Genomic DNA, 22,553 nt, shown 5'->3' with positions numbered 1-22,553 from the left:
TTCACTGTCTTCACGACTGAGTCCCAAGATGAGCATGGCACCACGGCACACATCAAGTGGAAATCACTCCGTTCTGTCGATGTACTTACAGCCCATGGTCGGACCTTGTTTTACTCCGGGCAGGAGTTCCCTTAGTACAAGTGTCCAGGCATGTTGTTGTCTCAACAGATACCTCCAGCACGGGCTGGGGTGCTGTATGCGATGGGCAAGCAGCTTCGGGCTCCTGGACAGGACCTCACCTGCAGTTGCATATCAATTGCCTCGAGTTGCTAGCAGTACATCTTGCCCTGCACCGTTTTCTGCTGTCGCTGCAGGACAAACATGTGCTAGTCCGGACGGACAACACATCGACCATTGCGTGCATCAACCACCAAGTTGGTCTATGTTCCAGTCGTATGTCGCAACTCGCCCAACATCTCCACCTGTGGGGTCAGAAGCGACTCAGGTGTCTTCGTGCCATTTACATCCCGTTAAAGCTCAATCATGCAGCCCCAGTCAGTCCAGCAGATTTTGGAGTGCTTCGGGGTCGCCCAGGTTGACCTGTTTGCAGGGAAGACCCCCGTAGATGCCCTATCAATGTTGTGCTTTCTTTCCTGCAAGACGGGTTGGTGCGAAGGCTGTCTCCCTCCACTCTGAAAGTGTATGTTGCCGCTATTGCCGCACACCACGATTCAGTAGACGGTAAGTCTCTGGGAAAACCCAACTTGATCATCAGGTTCCTGAGAGGTGCCAGGAGGTTGAATCCTCCTCATCCAAGCCTCACCCCTTCTTGGGACCTCTCCTTGGTCTTGACAGCCCTACAGAGAGCACCCTTTGAGGCCTTGACGTTCTATAATATACACACTGTGTGTACAGTATGCAACATTTCTGCTAATTAAATTACTAAAATGCACAGCACAATGTGCTGTATAATATACTGTGCAATGTGTTCAACCTTTCATTAACAATATGTTGAACTCTGAAAGAAAAAGAAAATCTCATTTTTCTTAATATTATTTGATCAAAGACATTTCTACACACAATTTGAAGAAAAATTACGCACTGCATGTAAACATCAGTAAATATCAAATAAAGAATTAATGTGCCGTTCATAACTGCTTTGATGATGAGAACTGCATGACTCAATACAGCATCACCAATTGTGAGGATATATTTCCTTTTTTAATATATTTTTTACATATATTTTTTTTAAATAATTATGCTGTATAGAATTAGACAGAATCTGTGCGAGCTTAAATAAAACCTAAAGTAATAGTTCTCCTAAAAATTGTAATCCTGTCTGGCTCATATTTGATTTGACAGCTACAGCTTAGGTGAATAAAAAGCTGTAAATGATAATAAGCTTCAGAAATATAACACATGGACTTTATGGTGTTTTTTTCTACTCGCTATAATAATGTACTGTTTGATTTATTGTTTATGTATTTGTATATTCATTATTATATTTATTTAATAGATTAAAATAATTAAAAATATTAGTTAATAATAATAAGTAATAATTAATATTTATCATAATATTTATTTATTTATTTTATTTTTTCTCCAGTTTTTCTCTTGACTTTTCCACAGACCCCCGCCACCCCTTTTTAGTCCCCTTTTACCAGTTTGAAAACCCCTATAGTGATTTTATGTGATGGCAGAATTTTAAGTTTTGGGTGAACTACAGTATGGCACTGGGTTATAACTTTGCACAGATTCCATCACTAACGCTTAACTATTATGGTTATGCTTTCGGAAAAATTTGACTGTGAATATAAACTTGTGGATTGTTTCGTGGCTGGATTGTCAGTTAGAATAATGTGAACGCAATATGCTTTTCTCGTCTCATGATTCACACTGAAACTCTGACACTAATGACTGTATTACTGCGGATCGTGTGGGTGTTTCATAACAGCTGCTGCTTTCAGTCCATGTCTGTTGCAGTTGGAGGGTGAAACTTTTAATTATGACAAATAAAAGAAAAAAAATCTCGCTACTTTTTCAAATACGTCTCTTAAACCCCTTCCTACTTTATATTCTTTTCTTTTTCTTTTACTTGATCCTCAATATTTCATTTCTTTCTCCAGGCACACCAGATTCCATCACAAAAAATATCCAGTGCAAATAAAGTCAAAAATTACATCAGGTAACATTCCTCCAAATGCAACACCTCAAAGGATCAAGATATTTTCAACACCTGTCTGTCAACTTAGAAAGCAATTTACGTTCCACAACATCCTGCGGCATTATGATCATTACATCAGCTTCACCCTTTTTCTTTTTTTTTACTTTTTTTATGCATATTCAGTTATTTACTTCTGTAGCAATTGTGGAGAGATCAAAAGCAGACACATGAAAGAATTTCACATTTTATGAAACTGAGTAAAAGTTTAAACATGAGGCTTGTAAAAAATGCTGTCTGAAATAGACATATTACATTATAAATATAAAAACAAACAAAACAACTTTTGAAAATTATTTTTACCACATTTTCCAACATATACCTTTGCTTCTATCATTAACATTACAATAAAATAATTACGGTAATTTAGTGGTGTCCATCACCATCATCATAAAAATTGAGGTAGCAAAATGACAACATTTTTTGAAAGCTTACATTTTTGGAGGATTGTCAATTGCCTCATTAATTTGAAATGATTTGGGAGAAAGTGTGATATATATATATATATATATATATATATATATATATATATATATATATATATATATATATATATATATATATATATATATGGCTTATATTTACACATGGTCACGTCACGTTTAAACACAATTTTCCTAATCAAACTTAAATATTAAGAAACAGAATCAATAAATGCTTGTTAAAGCAGGTAAAAACGACATAGTAAATTCTCTTTAGAACCTAATTTGCCTGAATGTCTGGTTTTCATCATACTAAGTTTTGTGGTAACTAGCATACTTTTTGCACAGCTAATTTCACTTTGTGCTGAGCAGCCATGTAACATCTGGTACTCACCAACACAAGTCCGACTGATTCATCTCCCCTGGACCTGCAGATGCAAACCTGAAAAGACAACCACAGCTGCTGTGTTGTTTAGAGAGAGGCAGTAGCATATCTTCAGCTCCAATTCATCGCGGTAAAGTAGCCTTAGCCTACCTTCAAATGTCTCCACAAGAGGGCGACAATCGCCACGAAAAACAAACACAAAATAAAAGTACTTTCATCATTTCGATGCATAGTTACTGAACAGATGGAATACAGTTTTTTTTATCATGTATTCAGTAAAATAATAATAGCAATAAGTCAGTGAAGGCCTATATATAATTTATTAGATATATTATAATTATTTATTAGCAACTATTATTGTTGTTGTTGTAAATTTGCAAGTTGTGTCTAAAGTGCATTGATTAATTGATGATTATTATTAAAATATTTCTTTACCTTTTTTATCATGTATATGATAATAATATTTTTAGATAACATTATTATTTGAAAATTTGTATTTGTTTTTCATTTAATGAGATTCGTAAGCTGTGTGGACAGTCTTAAGAGCATGGACTTATTCACAATCACGTGGACTAATTAATGATTAATATTAACTATTGTTCATTATTAATATTAAAATATTTCATAGTAACTACGCATGCACATACTAATACAGATAAGACACTCATAAGCAAGAAATGTGAAGCATGAGAAGTGAACTTTGGTGATTTTGTTACTTCTGAAAATAGCTTCCTGCACGATCACTGGTTTTCATGTAGCAGATATTTTTAGGTTGTTTTTACTTGTTTAATGTTCTGTTGAGACATTTGACCACATGCTGACATTTTTTTTTTTATAACGGGTGAAACTCAGGAAACTCAGATCTACTCTAAAAAGTGTTTCATGTCTATCCAAATACATCAATGAAAAACATCTTAGTGAAAGTTTATCTTTAAACACAACAGCTCTTTTGCTATTTGGCTTTTAGTCAAGTGACAAAGACAACCATCATCAGAGAATCATCTTTTATTCATAAATAAGAAACAGTTGCAAATATAGCTTTCAGAGATTTGAAATAAGTTGCTGTACATTTATTGCTTCCAAACATTAAAGCAGGCTTTGAGATTAAAGCTGGTACAAATGATCTTTCGTGAAGGCTGGAAAGTCATTCTGGTATAATGATCCAGGTCCGTGTCCTTCAGGGTCTCAGTAAGGCTGGTGAAACTTAGGCATTAGCTCTTAGCATCAGTCTGCTTTCTTCATTCAAATTGGCCTCAATGATGTCTTATGTTTCCAGGCTGGTCTTGTAGATGGTTATTCTATTAAATCCATCATAATACAGAACATTTACATTAATTAGGGTTCCACTTGTGAGGAACAGATGCTCCGTTAAATACAGCATTTGGACACTTACAACACACTTAATTAGAGTCATTGTGTTAAATAATAAAATGCCAAACCAAGCACAGTCTATTTTAAAGAAAGTTAGACAATGTTCACTTTTCAAACAAACCATGTATGAAACGACATTTGTTAAAGTGATAGTTAACCCAAAAATTTAAGTTTTGTCATAATTTTTTCCTACTATGCATTCAAAAGCCACCGTCAACCATCTGATTACCAACATTCTTCAAAATATCTTCTTTTGTGTTCAACAAAACAAAGAAATTCATACAGGTTTGGAACAACATGAGGGCGATCATTTTTGGGTGAACTGTTCCTTTAAGGCCTCTTAAAACCAAGAACGATAATTATAAAGATAACTATATTAGTAGCACACAATATCGTACTGTATATTCTAAACGCGTGCTGCAGTCATTGTCATCTGCCGCTTTAAATGCTTGAGCTCTTAAAGGAGAACTCCGGCCAATTTTAACATTGACATCCTGTTTTCGGTCGAAGTCCAAAGTAGTCGATTGTCGAGTTCACGCGCGTGATCATAGGTACTAAACCTATGCGCGTGAACTCGACAATCGATTACTATGGACTTCGACCGAAAACAGGATGTAAATACAGGTATGTGCGCTGGCTGAATTAACATCACTTTTATACATATCTTTCACATCTACTGCAGTCAGATTCACCCGTGATCACTCTGAAGGAATCACTCCACATGGCTGGGCACTTGTAATGACACATCAAGGATGTTAAGAGGCTAAAAGCAGGTTTAGTACTTGCCCCATTGAAGTCAACACGGTGCAGATTTTAAAAATAGAATAACTCGGTGTAGGCAACACCGATTTTTGTCGTTGTTCTCTGTATTGACAGCACTCCAAATTTACAAAAAAATGAGCTCAATGTTAAAACTGACCGGAGTTCTCCTTTAAAGCAGGATGGATTTTGATTAGCTGTCAATGTTTTATCGTTCATCTTCTGGGCGGGAAAAGTCTGAAAGTGATTCCAACGACATTGTTTCACTGTGCCGTTATCGATGTGTTTTGGACTTTTTAGACCAACATCTTTGTCATCATCTTTATAGTTATTGTTCTAGATGTAAACAGGCCTTTAGGTTTTTAATGACATAACAATACAGTAGATTAAGACAAAATAAAAACAAGTATTTGGACTTTTAGATTTGGATCATGTTCATAGTTATTGTGATGAACTACATGTGGTCACATAATGCACTCTTACAAATGAAGGTTCTTTATTGGAATATGGTTCCACAAAGAACCTTTTACATCCATGGAACCTTTCCATTACCCAAAAGGATCTTTATAGTAACAGTAAAATGCAGACTGGAGAGTGAGAGACAGGGAAAATAGGATCAGGACATGACTCAGGTCAGACTCAAAGCCGACAGCATGTGCACAATATGCCACAGCACTGACAAACTCGTGCATTTTTAAGTTTGTGTCCTTAGTGTCAAAATACTTTTAGAGGCCGCTGTATTTCTGAGACAGTTCAGAAGATCACTGGAAATAGCACAAAAACAAATTCATTCGTTCGATGTATTTTGCATTAGGCTCTGATTCATGCGTCTGAAACTGTCAGAGACATATTTCCATATTTAACAACAAATCAATTTGAAAAGCCACATGGTACAAAAAGAAAGCTGGATTTAGAAAGCTTATGTAATATATTCCACGTTATTTACAACACTGCTGTAACAGTTCAATTCCCAATTAGTGCTGTAACAAAAACCTAGGTCAACTGGATTTATACTTTTGCAAAAGGCCAAACACATACTTTATCCATCTTATATAATCTTCTGACTCATATTGGAAACCTGAACCTTTGGTTTTAGAGAAATAGCAAAGTCATATTTAGCCAGTGTGGTACAGAAAGTTTAGCATTTTCCAAAACACATAAAACAGCTGAAAAGCCTCTATGAACCAGTCTAAAATGGAAAGTGATTTTCAGCACAAAAATTTGATTTTCATCAGAACAGAAAGTGCAATCAAGGGAAACAAGACTTACTTTGTCTTCTAAGACAGTGAATCACACTTTATTATTGTCTCACAGCATATAATCATATCCTGTGATATTTTAAGAGCCAAAATGATCAAGTATCAGGTATGGTTTTGCTGGAGGCAAAGCATAAATACATCGATGGATGTCATTCATATGCAGAAACAATACTTTAATCAATACATAGATATTTAATATTGTCATGTGGACAATCAGTCATTAACAATACTGACGCAGACCTAGCTTCATTTCAATACGGACACTGAAAGTAATGATAACTTGAAATGTAGCAAGTGATTCAGATGTTGATTCAAGTCAATGAACAATTTTTCAAACTTGTCTTTTTGATCAATTCATCAAAAGAACTGAAGCTTTCGTTCAAGCGCTAGACTAAACTGATCTATTTGTAAAGTGTGGCCACATTACTGTTACCATGACCATCCTTAGGGTGAAGCAACCAGTGCGATTGCACCGGCACTGACCGTTACTCGGAGATATTCAGCGTCATTTAAATCCAGTCATTTCAACTGGAATCTATGTGATCAGGAGTGGACTCAGTGAGGCCGAAAACACAGAATTCTTCAACGTTGATGGACAGAAAGCTGCTCGGTTTAAAAGTGACTTCTGTGTGAGCTGTGCTTCAGACATCGCTACACTAATAACTTTTTTAACATCTTCATTTCTGACTGCTCCTTTGAGTTAACCAATACTTTCTCATCAAGTAATTCATCTCAGCGAAGCAGATTCTTGTGGTTCCTTATGTATGTTTGAGTTCTTAACGTATTTCTGTGTGGTATTTTTATCCGAATTTCCTTTTATTTCTTTATTTTTATGATGTTTGGTTACACTATGTACTTCCAAACTGTCTCGTCTCTCACTATGAACAACAGAATTAGCCAAAACGTGTAAGCTATGTTCATCTGCAATGGCTGTATTTGTATTGATATGTGAGGTATTGTTTGTCACTGCTATGTGCACATTTGTCTCAATATTGCGCTTAACAGCTCTGTGCGTAGCAACGTTTCTGGAGGCCGCAATCTTTTTTGCGGCAGCGACACGAGCGGCCGCCAGCTGAGGGAACTGTTTGGTGTACAAGCCTGATGTGTACTGCAGTTCAGGTGTGATCAACCTCTGACAAAGCCGAAAAGTGTCATTATCTAACCCCAGTCGGAGGTTATAACCTTGAATAACTGCTGCACCATATTGAAACGGCTTTAATGATGAGTCCTTGACATGCGCAGGATCAACTGCCCCTCCTTCCTGTAAACACATTTGCTCAAGCTTCTTCCTCTTTGCCCTCAGAAGCTCTACTTCCTGTTGGAGCTTCGTCCGTCCGAGTGTGGAGTCTATGCGTTTCCAGAAAGTGCCATTAAAGTGCTGGTACAATCGCCAGTCTAGTGAATTCCACTGTTTTATCCGCTCTGCGGTCTCTGCACTTAAGGGTCGGCGAGAGCGTTCACTGCGACTGTTGAGGCGGAAAGACGAAATATCATCCAGTGACCAGCAGAGGGCGTGTTTTAGAAGCACCAGTGATTCATCGAAATACTCCGAGATGAGGATCAGCGGAAAGTCGCGTTCCACGGCAGTGATGACCTCGGCGCTACGCCTGTCCAGATCGGTGTCCTCCTCGGGCGCTGTATTATCCAGACCGAAGTCAAAGGTCAAAATGTTACGTGCATAGTGGTTATTAGGCACAGAGGTGTTGTAGCTCCGCCCACCCTGGATCAGGAACTCCTCAAGGCTTTTGACAACACGGAATGCCGGGATCGCTTTGTAGTAAACAAACAGGGATTCCATCATCGCCACCGGATTCCGAAGAATGGAGAAGTAGAATGTGTCCTTAGGCATCAACTTCCTCACCTGAAAGTCAGAAAGATATAAAGACAATATGAGCTTGAATAAAAGAGATGAATAAAATCTTTTTTTAGATTTCAAACACTGTTTATGACTAACTTACAAATAATAATGTACAATTTGAATCTTGCTCTTTGTCAAAGACAGATAAACATATCCCGCTTAACTGAAATTCCATCACAAAATGCAATCAGTGCAAATGTCCTCTAAATCATTCGGATCTGCACCTGCCTACATCAATCTAGCACTGGGTGATTTGTCTTCCTCTTGAAAATTAAAATAGTCAGTTGTTTCAAATGATTTATGTGCTTGCCAAGTTGTCTACGCACATTCAGGATTGCATTCACAACACAGAGTCTTGACAAAATTGCGAACTTCTTCACCTCAAATGTGTTTAATGGTAAATGCTTAACCCTCTGGTGCTGTAAACATTTAAAAAAAAAATCTTTTACTTCATATGAGTGGTATGAAACTTGGTAAAGGTTTTAGCACTTGCTGTGTGAACACAAAAAATAAATCATGGACATGACTTTAAAAGGTTAAATGGTCTGGAAAAAATAGTCACTCTTGTATTGTTCACAGTCAAAATGACCACATTGGAAAAGAATGGGAGATTAATTTAATTTATTGGAAACGTTTCGTACTGCGCCCAAACAAATTCTTACTGAAAGTTACATTTTTGGAGACATCAACCTCAATTTTGGAACACAGCTTGTTTAGATTTATGGCTTTGATTTTCTCAGTTTTAGAGTAAACGTGTTTTGTAAAATATGTACAGTATTTCATATAAAAATTGAAAATGGTGTTTTTTTGCATTTTTCATAATAAATGTAAAATGTAATAACTTTTTTCAAGGTAACTTTTTTAAATGAATAATCTGCAATTATAATTAAATGAATAATCTGCAATTATAATAAGCAATAATCTGACAAGTGTCGTCTTTAAAAAGAGACTAAACTTAAGTCTGTGCTCCAAAGCATTCAAGATTTATGACAGTTTAAGTTGGAAATTTCATTTTCAGGTCCATGCTTAAAAAGTTAATAAATGGATTATAACTACTGCATAAATATAATTTTTGACCGACAAGTGAACAGTACCAGAGGGTTAACCAATTAAATATAAGGCCAAATCAATATAACATATACAGAATAATAAATAAGTGACATAAAAAAGGCATTACTTTTTATTTGGTGTCTGCTCCATCTGCTCTCTTGCATCAGTCTGTTAAAATCTCACATAATGCTATTTATTTAATCAAAAACAGTGCCCATATGCATTGCATATATTTTTTGCCTTGTGTTGCACAAACCAGACTCATAATAAAAAGTAATGATTACATTCTCCTTATTTATTATTCCATGCTTATATTATATTATGAATTTTAACTTCATGAATCGTTCTTTTATGCATCTAATTCTGCAACAACTTTAGGGTGCATGCTTTGGTACATCTCTCTCTTTGAAGTAATGTGCTCTCAGACTGACCTCGTGTGAGCTGAATCTCATATGATTGCACAGGATATGGAACTCTTTCACGCTGCGAGTCCTGACACCCTCCACAAAGTGTGCTGCAAAGAATGTTGGGTAAAATAACTGGCTGTGCATGTTCATCGGCAAGGCAAACGTCAAGTTATGGCTGTCCCCGTAACGATAGAGAATGTTCAATATGGTGCTGCTGGCAGTCTTGTGCGTCTTGAGGAAGACAATGTGGTTTTTGGGTTGACACGTGACAGCTTCTGAATTTAATGTAGATTTATCAGTATCATTATCAGAGCGTGGTGGATTTTGAATTTCAGGGTCATTTTTGTCGATAACTGGCTGGTGCTGAAATTGTTTAGCAACTTCTTGGTCAAGCAACAGTTTGTTCGGCTCTATTGGTGGAACTGCTTTGGTAATGCTGGAAAGCTTTTTTCTTGCAACCTCCAAGACTTGGTCCCTTTCCTCTTCTAAATGAGAGTTTACACTCTCGCCTCTTCTCTGTATGAAAGAATGCTGGTCGACAGGTTCCTCAACAATGGCTGCTGAGACGGACCAAAGGTTTCCTAGATTTTCCCAGTCTATGCGTTTCACGGGTCTATGGATCTCTGCAGGCATCCTGACCATCTGTTCACTCACAAGTTTCAAAACCTTGGAACTCCTAAACGAGAGCAAAAGAGACAGTACATTTTAGATATTGACCTTAATGGAACCTACACAATTCAGCAATATTTCATGTCCAATATATTGCCTTTAATATAAATATCATCCAATGCAAGCTGTTAAATCTGAACTAAAAAGTCTCCCTCTATATTTATAATTTGCTATACATAAGGCTACATCTACATTAAACTATATGCATTTAAAAATGCATCTTTCTATATATTTTGGCCTTCCATCCACATTGAGACATTGTTTTTGTCCTATGTAATGGAGCTTTTTAAAGATGCTCTCTCAAGTTGTTAAATACAGTATGAAATACTGTTCTATTTTTGCATTAGTGTGGACAGTGAAAATTTGAAAATGAAAACATTAGAAAACGTAGACGCATGTTTAATCATGTGACAGAGATAGTAGCCATAGATATGGTTATAACAGCATTTTGTGCCTGCTATCCATTTTCATTGTTATTTAGTACAATCTTCATCTTACATTCCTGCAAAAATGACAGAAAATTGTTGTCCTGCAGCAAAACATGAGAGGGCAATAGATTATTACAATTATTACAACATAATTGCGATTATGTTGGCATCTCAATACAGCGGAGAGCTTGAGTGATCGATGCCTAATAAAGCCCTCACGGTGAATGCCAATTGTACAGGAGTTGTTGCTTCAGAATATAATAAAATTGTGGTTGAGTTGAAGCAACTAGAAAATCTAATTCACAAGTTGTTAAAGAGGCAGTCCAATCTGCTAGAGAGAAAGAAACTGCCTGAGTAGATGTTTGAGTCTGTCAATGCCGTTTTTAAATTCTTCCTCTTCTAATAATGACTCTACTAGGCCCAAACACATTTTGATTATTGGAGACTCAATGGTGAGGTGTTTTTATAGCTTCTTAATTATTTATGTTCTTCAATATTAGACTCATTTGCTAGAGAGAAAGAGAAACTGCCTGAGGCTTGTCAGAGAAATGCCAGTGGATTCAGTAGATCCTAAAGATGGTGTGTTCAATCAACGGATACATTTGAATGCAGCGTCACCACAGCAAGCCAATGTTTGAACAAGGAAAAATAGAAGGAAGCCTCCATCACCACCACAACCGGTTTCTTCCACCAGTAATCATCCTAGAGTAGATGTTTAAGTTTATAAATGCCACTTTTAAATGCCGCTTTTAAATTCTTCCTCTTCAAATAATAACTCTACCTGGCCAAGAGATATTATGATTATTGCAGACTCAATAGTGAATGTGAATGTTTCTATGGCTTCTTATTTATGTTCTTCAATATTAGACTCCAGTCAAATTAAGGAAAAGGTCAGTAGGAAATCAAATACCTTGGATGAATGATGATATTCGTAATTTAAGGAGAGAGTGCAGTAAGTCAGAACGTGCATGGAAATCAACAAAACTTCTTGCTCATTTGAGCATTTAAAGAGTATTTTAGTACATTTTAACTACTAACTACCATAAAGCAATAATTTGCTTAACCCGCTGCCAAATGCTGCTTATTGTCTGATAGATTAACTAGTTTTTGTCATTTTTTTGTGGATAAGGTCACTAGCATAAGGGTGTCAAGTACTGTACTCCTTTGGGTCAATGTGTTGAACAATCAGCTTGTAGGGAGGTGGTGTTATATATATAATTTTTTTTCATCTATATCAGAACAGGATTTTTATGAATTTGTACTATAGTTAGATATGACTGCAGCTTTTGATACAGTTCACTAGTACACTATGTGTACATTGACGTGCAAGCTTTGCATCCACGCTCCGCCCCGCAGCGCGGGTATAAATACGAAAGTGGATGCACGCACCACTTGTCTTTTGCTTCGGAGCCGATCGGTCTTCATGATGGTGTCTCTGAAGACTGTTGATTCATTCAAAGAGCCTTCTGAGCTCTCAACTGCTGTTTTAACAGCATTCCTTTTTGTGTTTGTTTGTCTGATGGCTGGTTGAGGGTGAAGAAAGTGAGTGCTTCACTGGTACAGGGTGCACCATCCCTGTCAGTGTTGCCGCGATCATTCCCCTGTGTGCTCCGGCACTGGTGGGTGTTTTTCAATTCCTGAAAGAGCAACACGGGTGCGAATACTGTCTAACACTTCATGGCTGATCTGTCAAGTCTTCGTCGTCAGTTAGAAACCTGGGTGTGCTCTTTGATACCAATCTTTAATTTGAAAGTCACGCGTCTAGTATCTGTTAAACCGCATTTTTCCTATATATCTTACAAATATATCTAAATTACGTCATATGCTTTCTTTGACAAATGCAGAACAGTTAGTCCATGCGTTCATGACCTCAAGGCTAGATTATTGTAATGCTCTACTGGGTGGTTGCCCTGCACGCTTAATAAACAAACTACAGCTGGTCCAAAACGCAGCAGCTCGAGTTCTTACCAGAACCAGGAAGAATGACCATATTAGCCCAGTTCTGTCAACACTGCATTAGCTCCCTATTAAACATCGTATAAATTTTAAAATATTGCTGATGACTTACAAAGCACTAAATGGTTTAGCTCCGCAGTACTTGAGTGCTCTTAACGCATTATAGTCCTTCATGTTTATTGCGATCTCAAAATTCCGGCCAGTTGATAATACCTAGAATATCAAAATCAACAGCTGGCGGTAGATCCTTTTACTATTTAGCACCAAAACTCTGGAACAGTCTTCCAAACATTGTCCGGGAAGCAGACACACTCTGTCAGTTCAAAGCTAGACTAAAAACACATCTCTTTGACCTAGCATACACATAACACATTATAGACTTTTATAATTCAATGTTAGGCTACATAGATTAGGTCACCCGGAACTGGGAACACTTCCCATAAATCCTGATGTACTCGTTACATCATAAGAAGAATGGCGTTTAACCTAATATTAGTCTGTTTATCCCGAAGTTTACCGCAGTCTGCTGGATCCAGGCTGTATCCAGATCTGATGAAGGACCTGCGCTTGGACGCGACAACAGTGCAGTCCTGAAATGTCAACTAGGCTCTTCCCTCTGAAGGCCTCCCTCCCCTTTTTTTTTCCTATCTACAGATAAAGCGTTGTCGGGATAATTCCGGTTCGCGTGGCTACATGGAAGCGATAAAATTCTGTATTATTAATTTTAAGGCCAGACAAGTAGTATGTTGAGGGTTGATTTGTAGGGAAGGACTACACGCCTGCGCAAATATATTCAAACGCGCATACCTATAGACTAAACTCGTAATACGCATGTGCACGCCATCTGCGTTCTCACTGGTTTGCGCTTTTGAAGTTTGCGCAGAAAGAACTTAAGAGTTTTCTGCTTTCAGGTCTACCAGGCCAAAAACGAAATGCTGAGGGTAGCCCAGCCCCAGACCGTGCACTCATTGGTGAGCTCCGCTCCACAACCGACCACACCGCAACCAACCTGGCCCTCCAGGATATGGCCGTTGCGGCTTGTGCGATCCGTCTGGCGATCTCCACCTTAGTGGTCCAGGAGCGTCATCTCTGGCTCAACCTGGCCGATATGGGGGATGCGGACAAGGTTCGGTTACTGGACTCCCCTATTTTGCAGGTAAGTGTTGTTTTACACACTCAGACCCCGCTTTGGGCCGCCTTTGGGCCTTCCGAGCCAGGTCCCTGTCCTCTACCTCGCTGCCTCACCCCGGGTACGTCTGTAGGGTACTGTTGGTCCCCCTGGGCCAGTTCGTAGTAGCCTAGAAAGTGCTCCAAACCGATCCAGCTGGCTCCTCCGTACCAGCAGACTCGGCTATATGATTCAGCACTAGTGACGTTTTGGTAGGGATATGAGATATCATCTCAGTTACGTATGTAACCATCGTTCACTGAAGGAGGGAACGGAGACGTAGTCCCGTCGCAACTATTGCTGGACCACTGCTGACTCCGGTCTCCGCTCGGATCCTTAGTGAAAAACAAGTGGTGCGTGCATCCACTTCCGTATTTATACCCATGCTGCGGGGCGGAGCATGGATGCAAAGCTTGCACGCCAATGTGTGCATTGGCTCATGTTATCAATACTCGAAGATGACAAACAGGCTCCCTAAGCATGATCCCGATCAGTCGACAGGTCGACTACGTCTGCGTTCCCTCCTTCAGGGAACGAGGGTTACATACGTAACTGAGATGATATCTCAGATCTTCTAGTCATTGTTTGTTGACTGTTCCAAGATTCAGATACAGAACAAAATGTGTCAGAGCCTTTGCAGTGAAGGCTGCAATTTTATGGAATAGCCTGCCAGAGGATATTAGACTTGCGGAATCTGTGTCTGTTAAAAAAATTAAATAATAAAAAAAAATAATAATAATTCTCATTAAAAAATATATTTGTATAGACTTTTATTATTTTGTGAAGTATTTTTGTGTGTTTTATTATGTAGGCCTGTTTCTATAATTTGTAAAACTTCATGTCTATTTACTTGACTGTATTTTTTGTAAAGCTCTTCATGTCTATTTTACCTTTTGTAAAGCACTTTGTGCTATGTAGCTTTACAATTGCTATTTAAATTAAGTTTATTATTATTTATTAGTATTATTAGACCATACATGGAATAGCGATTTTGAATGTGACATTGATAAACCATTAAGTGGTGGGATATTTTTGTAATAAAATGATATCTCAGTGAGCTTTTATTATATTTTACACATGTGCAGTAAGGTGATTAAAGCTTTTTTCGATATTTCAGTGTGGACGAGGAGAGTGTTTTGAAACAAAAAAGCAGTTTTCAAATGTCTCTGGATTCATGTAGACACGTGAATTTTAAAACTTGCTTAACCTGGCCTGTCGGACCACTCCCAGCATCTGCAGTGCCACGCAGAGGACAGTCAGGACCATCAGAGTGAACCACATAAACCGCAGGCGACTGCAGCACGCTACTCTCACACACCTGTAAACACAGTTCAGAAAGAACCACAGGTTAATAAACAACAACAAAATACAACAAAGAGAAACAAAGTGAATGTAACAGACGATAAGTTCTGTAAATGTGAGAATTTAAGCAGAATGAGAGAACATTTGAAAAGAGTTGGGTAGTAGAATATCTAACCACTGCGGTCAGTGAAGCAAACATTGTAAAGGCATCGCAATAATATAACAACTGCGCCTTTGAATATGCCCTTTATCTCAAGAGATAGTGACAACGGAGTTTCCAAGTGTTTAGTGCACCATACCACTATGGGTAATGGTCTCTCTCTCTCTCTCTCTCTCTCTCTCTCTCTCTCTCTTAATTTCATTAGCTATATGATCACGCTCTTGTTCATGCAAATGCTTTTAAACCAATCAAGCGTGATAAGACAAAAGAAACTGCGCTGTCTGTGAATGTCCTGACACACACACCGCACAGAAAGACGTGCGGCAGTATCGCGCGCTTGAACGAACAATAAAACACACTTATGCCAAAATGTACATTTGTCGAGTATCCTTATAACATAAGAGCTGTATTAAAAGAGTTAAAGTCTTAAAGGAGAACTCCGGTCAATTTTAACATTGAGCTCATTTTTTTGTACATTTGGAGTGCTGTCAATACAGAGAACAACGACAAAAATCGGTGTTGCCTACACCGAGTTATTCTATTTTTAAAATTTGCACCCTGTTGACTTCAATGGGGCAAGTACTAAACCTGCTTTTAGCCTCTTAACATCCTTGATGTGTCATTACAAGTGCACAGAAAATGTGAGTGATTCCTTCAGAGTGAACACGAGTGAATCTGACTGCAGTAGATGTGAAAGATAAGATATGTATATCACGCGCGTGAACTCGGCAATCGACTACTTTGGACTTCAACCGAAAAACAGGATGTAAACACAGGTATTTGCGCTGGCTTAAATAACATCATTTTTATACATATCTTTCACATCTACTGCAGTCAGATTCACTCGTGTTCACTCTAAAGGAATCACTCACATTTTCTGTGCACTTGTAATGACACATCAAGGATGTTAAGAGGCTAAAAGCAGGTTTAGTACTTGCCCCATTGAAGTCAACAGGGTGCAAATTTTAAAAATAGAATAACTCGGTGTAGGCAACACCAATTTTTGTCGTTGTTCTCTGTATTGACAGCACTCCAAATGTACAAAAAAATGAGCTCAATGTTAAAATTGACCGGAGTTCTCCTTTAAATTAACATAAAGAGTTTTGAGAAAAAGAGATGAGATCCACGTCTGTCAGCAGCGTCAGATCTTAAAGTGACAGCAGCCACTTTCTGTCTGGGCCCTATCTTGCACCCAACGCAATTGACTTTGTACACCAACGCATGTATCATTCCTATTTTGCACCCGATGCACACCGGACTTTTCCCTCGACAGACACACGTCGGTAAATTACGGAATGAACTTGCGCTCCTGTGGGCGGTTCAGTGAAAAGAGGAGGCGTGTTCCGGCCCAAACATTCCCTGGTGCCATTTTGCAGTTCCAGAAAACAATTCCGCCACTGACCAGGAAAACCCTAGTCTAAAGTCAGTGGCACATTCAGATGCTATTTTAAGGGCGAATGATTGGCCATAGTGTAGCATGTGCACAACACGCACACACTTTGCTTCTCTCATCTTCACACAGACGCAGCAGTTGCCATTTTTGCAAATCATACATAATTGCAAGGAAAAATATTCCACAAGAGGGAAATCACTGTTGTGTCTATGAAGATGTGAAAAAAAAATAGGCATAAATCTAGCTTACACCTTTACCCAAATTATTATATGCCTGTTTAACTGAAGTTAATTCGGGTGGGTTTCTCCATCCCCATACAATGTCACTTCTCTGTGTTTTACGGCCCTGACGAGAATGTCAGTCTCCTCGGCTGTGAACCGCTCCTGGAGTGCACCTGGCAAATCCGCCGTTATAATAGCAATCCGACATGGAACAAGCGCGCCTGCTCTTAAAGGGAATGTGAGATGACGCTCTGATTGGTTTATTTCACGTTACGCCCAAACCACACCTATGAGTAATGAAGCTACTTCAGACCAACCCATTTAAGATTTGCGTCAGGCGCAAGAGTCATTTATCCCACCGGTATAATAGCAAAAGTGCCCATGATCCGCCCACAAAGTTACTTACGTTTCGCGTTTGATACTTGCGTTTCAGATCGTTAAAATAGGGCCCTCTGTCAGTAAAGTTAATCAAAGAACAAAGGTAACAGAGAAAATGACTCACTGCTATTGACTAAAGAACGTTTGTAGCTCTAATAAAAATGAATGTATATTTAATTTATAATTTATGCAATGCAGATTGTTTGATAACTTTTTTCGATTTCTGTATATTTCCTACCTTTTAGACAGGGAGGGCACAGGTAAATAAGACATTTATTATGGGTTTATGTGAGGATTGTTTGATGTTCACTTAAATTAAGTTTTTTTTTAAGCCTTGTATAAATGTAAAAAAAAAAAAATCTAATAAAATAAAAGGAAAAAATATAGCTTTCAATACACTGTAATTTTGAATGGCTATAATTAAAGTTTAAAACTGGGGGAAAATACCAATTTCATTGAGACATCAGTAGCTGTATTAATATCAGTAATACTGGCCATCATCCATACAAAGATGCCATTAAGACAGGGAGAGAGAGAAAGACACTGACAAGAGCATGCCCACTCCCCACCATCCATGCCAATCCAGCCCTATCTGCCACTAATCCTCCAGTGGACCTCAGAAAACCATAGCTAGAACACACACTCGCCACGGCTCTTGAGCCCACCGCAGACACGGAGCAAGAGCCTATTCCCGCAACAGACCCCCTGCCAGAGGCCACGTCCATTCTGGAGCTCAATCCTGGCACCAAGTCTGACCAGGTGCTAGAGTTGTCCCCATTTCCGTTCCAGTGGGAATTTTAGTGGAGCTGGAAGGTGCGGAATTGTGTCCAACCAATTCTTCAAATTGAAGGTCTGTTCTTCCCCGCTTGGATTTTTTTTTATTGCCTTTACTTTCCAAATGGCTCTGCTCTGAGTTGCTCCCTGCCTCGTCTCCTCCATGGCTCTCCTTCTTCTGCCGAATCCACCATAGACTCTTCCTCCAATTTCCTCCATGGATTTTTACTCCCATTCCTCCTTGCACTCTCCTCCCATTTCCCCATGGACTCTTTGTCTGGCATTGTCTGTTTACTGAAGCTGTAAAGTGTTTAGCCTGAATTTACTCCATGTGTTTCCTTCTTTGGATTGTCTTTGCTTTGTTTATAAATAAAAGTATAGCTGCAAGTACTGTAGATCCTCCTTTCCTTATCCTCTTTGCTGTCTGCACTGTGGCACTTCTTCCCCCACATATATCACCGCAATATTAAAAACTTATTGTTCTTTTGAACTGTCTATTCTTCGATGAAACCTGAAAAAAAGTAGGCTATCAGTTTCCACAAAAATATTAAGCAGCACAACTGTTTTCAACATTGATAATAAGAAATGGTTTTGAGAATCAAATCAGCATCACCATGTGACACTGAAGACTTGAGTAATGATTCATCTCAGGAATAAATTACATTTTAACATATATTCAAATACAAGTCGGCTACTTTGAAATTTACTTTTAAAATTTACATTAACCATAAAATGTTTGTCATGCAAAATAAGGGACTTCTCTTTTTCTCTCCCTTCTTGCCCCCTTCTGTGTTTTTATTTGGCCACAACATAAATCGCTTGGTTTGAGTCAAGTTCCAGATCAGCATAAATGAATTACAGACAGTCATTTGCCAGGTTAAAATTAGACTGCTGCTGTCATTGACTGCCTTTTCATAAACACACACACACACACACACACACACACACACACACACACACACACACACACACACACACACACACACACACACACACACACACACACACAAAGAGAGGGAGAAAGAATATTTTGCTTCCAACCAAGGAAACGAAACCACACTATGCTGAAACAGCAGTCCTGAAGTTTTAAACTCCAGCTAAACTTTTCAAGATCCGAGTCAATTCACAAAAGGCAGCACAAATTACATTCAGGCAACAGACTGCTTTTCTGTGGTAACATACAAACTTTGACAGCTTAATTTATATATTCTAAAATATGACAAACTACCTCTTTGCCCAATTAAAAAAATGTTGTCTTCAACAGAAAGCACAAGAAATCCAGATTAAGGTTCATGCATTAGCTTACAGAAAATACAATTTTGTTGTCCAAATTGAGATACTGTTTGAAAGTGGATTTAATATATAAAACAATAAAGGTTGCAAAAGTAAACATAATATTTTCTTACAAAAATATGTGAAAAAGATTTATAAGAACCATCTTGACTTGCATTAAATGTAGTTTACAATTAAAGTCTGCAAGGAACATGCACATTTCATTTATCAAAAGATGAATGAATAAGTAAGGTAAACATCTTTAAACAATTTGTATGGCATGCTTGAATTCCTCTAATGAGAACAACCTGTTTATCTCTATAAAAGATTATATGAACTCATGAAAAAGTGCATAGTTAAAACTTGTTATAAGCAATGGCTGGAATATAAAGAGTATAGTATGTTTAAGTTATAAACAATTATATATACACAAGCTGATATGAATATATCAGAATATACTGAATCAACATGTTTTGACCTAAAGAACACGTCATTGTTTTCTAGTTTTTTCTTGCTCCATAACAATGATTTGGTGACGGCTGTGGTCACAGACAGAAACAGAAAAACATGCAAACATGAGGAAAAAATTAAAACTCTTTAACAAAACCGCTCGTGTTACCTCAGGCTATACAGAAACATCTGGAATAGAGAGTTTAACCTCTTCTCGTGTCACATATGCACAAAACACACATGCACACTAGTTTTTCATAATAATTATTCAAGTTAGAGGTGAATAATAAAAAATAATAAAAAAAAATCATCCCTAAGAGAAGTTTTAACAGTTTTAATAACTTCTTAACATGGTTGAAGCCTGTTGCTTCAACAGACTTTACATGCATTATTTTAAAGCATTGCTTTAGCTTAAAATGAAGTATTAAATATCATAAATAAATGAAGCGTCGAAGTGTAAGTTAGGCTATAATTCACTTGCTATTGTAAACCTAACCAACAGTAACATGATCTCTTTAAATAAGTCGGACCTAATGAAGTTGAACTGTTTTCTCTCAAGCAAACTAGACTTAATTAATAGACTGTAAATCTATAACAGAACTGAAGTCTGGTTTTGATATGAAGGAACTGCAATAGCCTACCACACGTTTTTTTTTTTTTAAACTGTAGGCTATTCACAAACATACATTTAATGCTGATTAAATACATTAGATCAACTTGGAAACGTAGGATAGCGTATTATTCAACATGTTAAACGAGTTTTAGTACCCATGGCATGAAATAATATTAAAATTCTCTGACATTCCAATTGGAATGAGACAGAATGACACTCGACTCGGTTCGTTGAAACCCAATAAACTAAGCGGTGAGGAATTTCAGGAGGAACGCGCGCATCACACTTCTCGCGCCGGAATAATTCATCGAACTCGTGCATGAGAGATGGAGAGAAGCGACCGTTATTAATCCAGCGCAGCTCGCGCATCCGGCGGGAACATACCGTCGCGCTTTCACACACGACACCGTCGTTTAAATGACACTCACTCACTATTTACAACGACGAAGACAGTGACCACGAGTCTTTCTAAGGAAAAACTTACAATGAAGCACCTATATTGTGAAATCTTAAAGAGTTCACTTACGTGGTCCATGGTGAGGCGGTCCTCCAGTGAAATGCTCTCCGCTCTCGGCCCGCGATACTCTGAGGAGGGAGCATGTCGCTCGCCTGTACCGGAGTCGACGAACCCGATAACCACCCCCAGCGGACCTCGGACCCCGACCCCCGGAGTCGTCAAACGCTCCGCCGAACTCGTGAGCTATCTGTAAACACTGCTACCCGTCCCTCAGGTCCACCGGTGGGAGTCTCCTCCCGCTAACGACGGGTTGGGTCTGAGTGTGAGAGAGAGAGAGAGAAAAAGGGAGCGAGTGACAGAGAAAGAGAGCTTCAAGTGGCGAAATGTACAGCTATGACAGAAAAGGTAGGTTTTAACATGTCCTTACAATGAAGAATGCACAAACCACGTCCTGAAGTTTGAGGAACAGTCCCAAAAGCTTTCACAGTCTTGCTCTTATATTTGAGACACAAGCAATGATGTCAATACTAATGAAAACGGACATAATCCATGCCTGTCTTACTGTGATCCTATAATACTGAGTTCATCACAGACTGAGCACACCTGTCTCTCCTCCCTCCCTCTCTCTCTCTCTCTCTCTCTCTCTCTCCTCCCTCTCTCTCTCTCTCTCCCTCTCTCTCCTTCTTTCTGATTGCCCCGATGTCATTGGAGGAGAGTAAGAAGTATAATCCGTTCTATGTGCCCTTGTTGTTCTTCCCTGATGAGGGAACTTGATGCCGAGACTCTGAGCACTTTGTGACTGCTTGGAGCACAAAGATATCTTTGTGTCAAGATACTGTAATACCAGGGGAGCAGCAGGTAAAAAAAGCATACAAGAAAGAGAAGGATGATTGCAAAGTGAGCAAAGCGTGGAGGTTCACAGTGTATACTGAATATCGTTGTCCTTTATTTAGAGTGACTTGCAATGGTTTTAAAGTCAGATTTCTTTCTTTGCCTCCACCAGATGGTTAGCAGAAAAAATATTTTAATATAATATTGGCTATATATAGGATGAAACAGGATCTAAGCACAGCAACTTCATTATTATTATTATATATTAAAAAAAAAACAGAATCTCAGGAACATGAACAGAGCAACTACCTTAACGAAATGTAGAACTGACAAAGAACCACAAGGCTTTAATACACAGCTACTGAGGACCTAATTAACAAGACACACCTGAACAGAACTAACAATCAATTAGAAACCATAGTGACAAACAGGGAGAGACAAACCAATTAACAGACTGAAAACCAACCTAAAAACAGACACGAGCAGAACAGGGGGCTGTTTCAGTTGATTTACCCTGAGATTGGAAATTCTGAGTTTTTGGTTTCAGAACAGCTGAATTGAGTTAGTTCAATCAACTCTGAGTAGGTTGACTCTGAGGGTGCTTTCACACTGGGCTCGTTTGCTGCGGTCCGAACCCGGGCGTGATTGTTCCCGACTGGTTGGTCTGGTTTCACACTCAACTTGGGCTGCATTCCAGTCCACTTTTAGACACGCACTTGCGAACTTCCCTAAGCATTTTGAATTTGAAGTGCGTTCCACTTCGTGAAGTGGACGAGGAAAGTTTATGTACAGACCCTCGTTCCTTCGAT

At 38.5% G+C, this 22,553-nt stretch overlaps 1 protein-coding gene across 1 annotated transcript; it reads right to left on the bottom strand.

Annotated features, from left to right (window-relative positions):
- Nucleotides 1-6,365: 6,365 nt before the first annotated feature.
- gal3st2 (galactose-3-O-sulfotransferase 2) lies at nt 6,366-21,589 on the bottom strand. The gene is made up of 5 exons (XM_081369685.1): nt 21,341-21,589; nt 20,983-21,229; nt 15,101-15,211; nt 9,697-10,348; nt 6,366-8,218 (listed from the first exon to the last, which is right to left on the bottom strand). Exons 2-5 carry the CDS (start codon nt 21,054-21,056, stop codon nt 7,085-7,087), a joined length of 1,971 nt encoding a protein of 656 aa, XP_081225811.1. The 5' UTR covers nt 21,057-21,229; nt 21,341-21,589; the 3' UTR covers nt 6,366-7,084.
- Between the last annotated feature and the right edge of the window lie 964 nt (nt 21,590-22,553).

Source organism: Scardinius erythrophthalmus, assembly GCF_964197995.2.
Source record: "Scardinius erythrophthalmus genome assembly, chromosome: 7".
Lineage (NCBI taxonomy): Eukaryota > Metazoa > Chordata > Actinopteri > Cypriniformes > Leuciscidae > Scardinius > Scardinius erythrophthalmus.
Note: the sequence above shows the minus strand (reverse complement) of the source record. Positions and strands in the feature narration are given on the sequence as shown.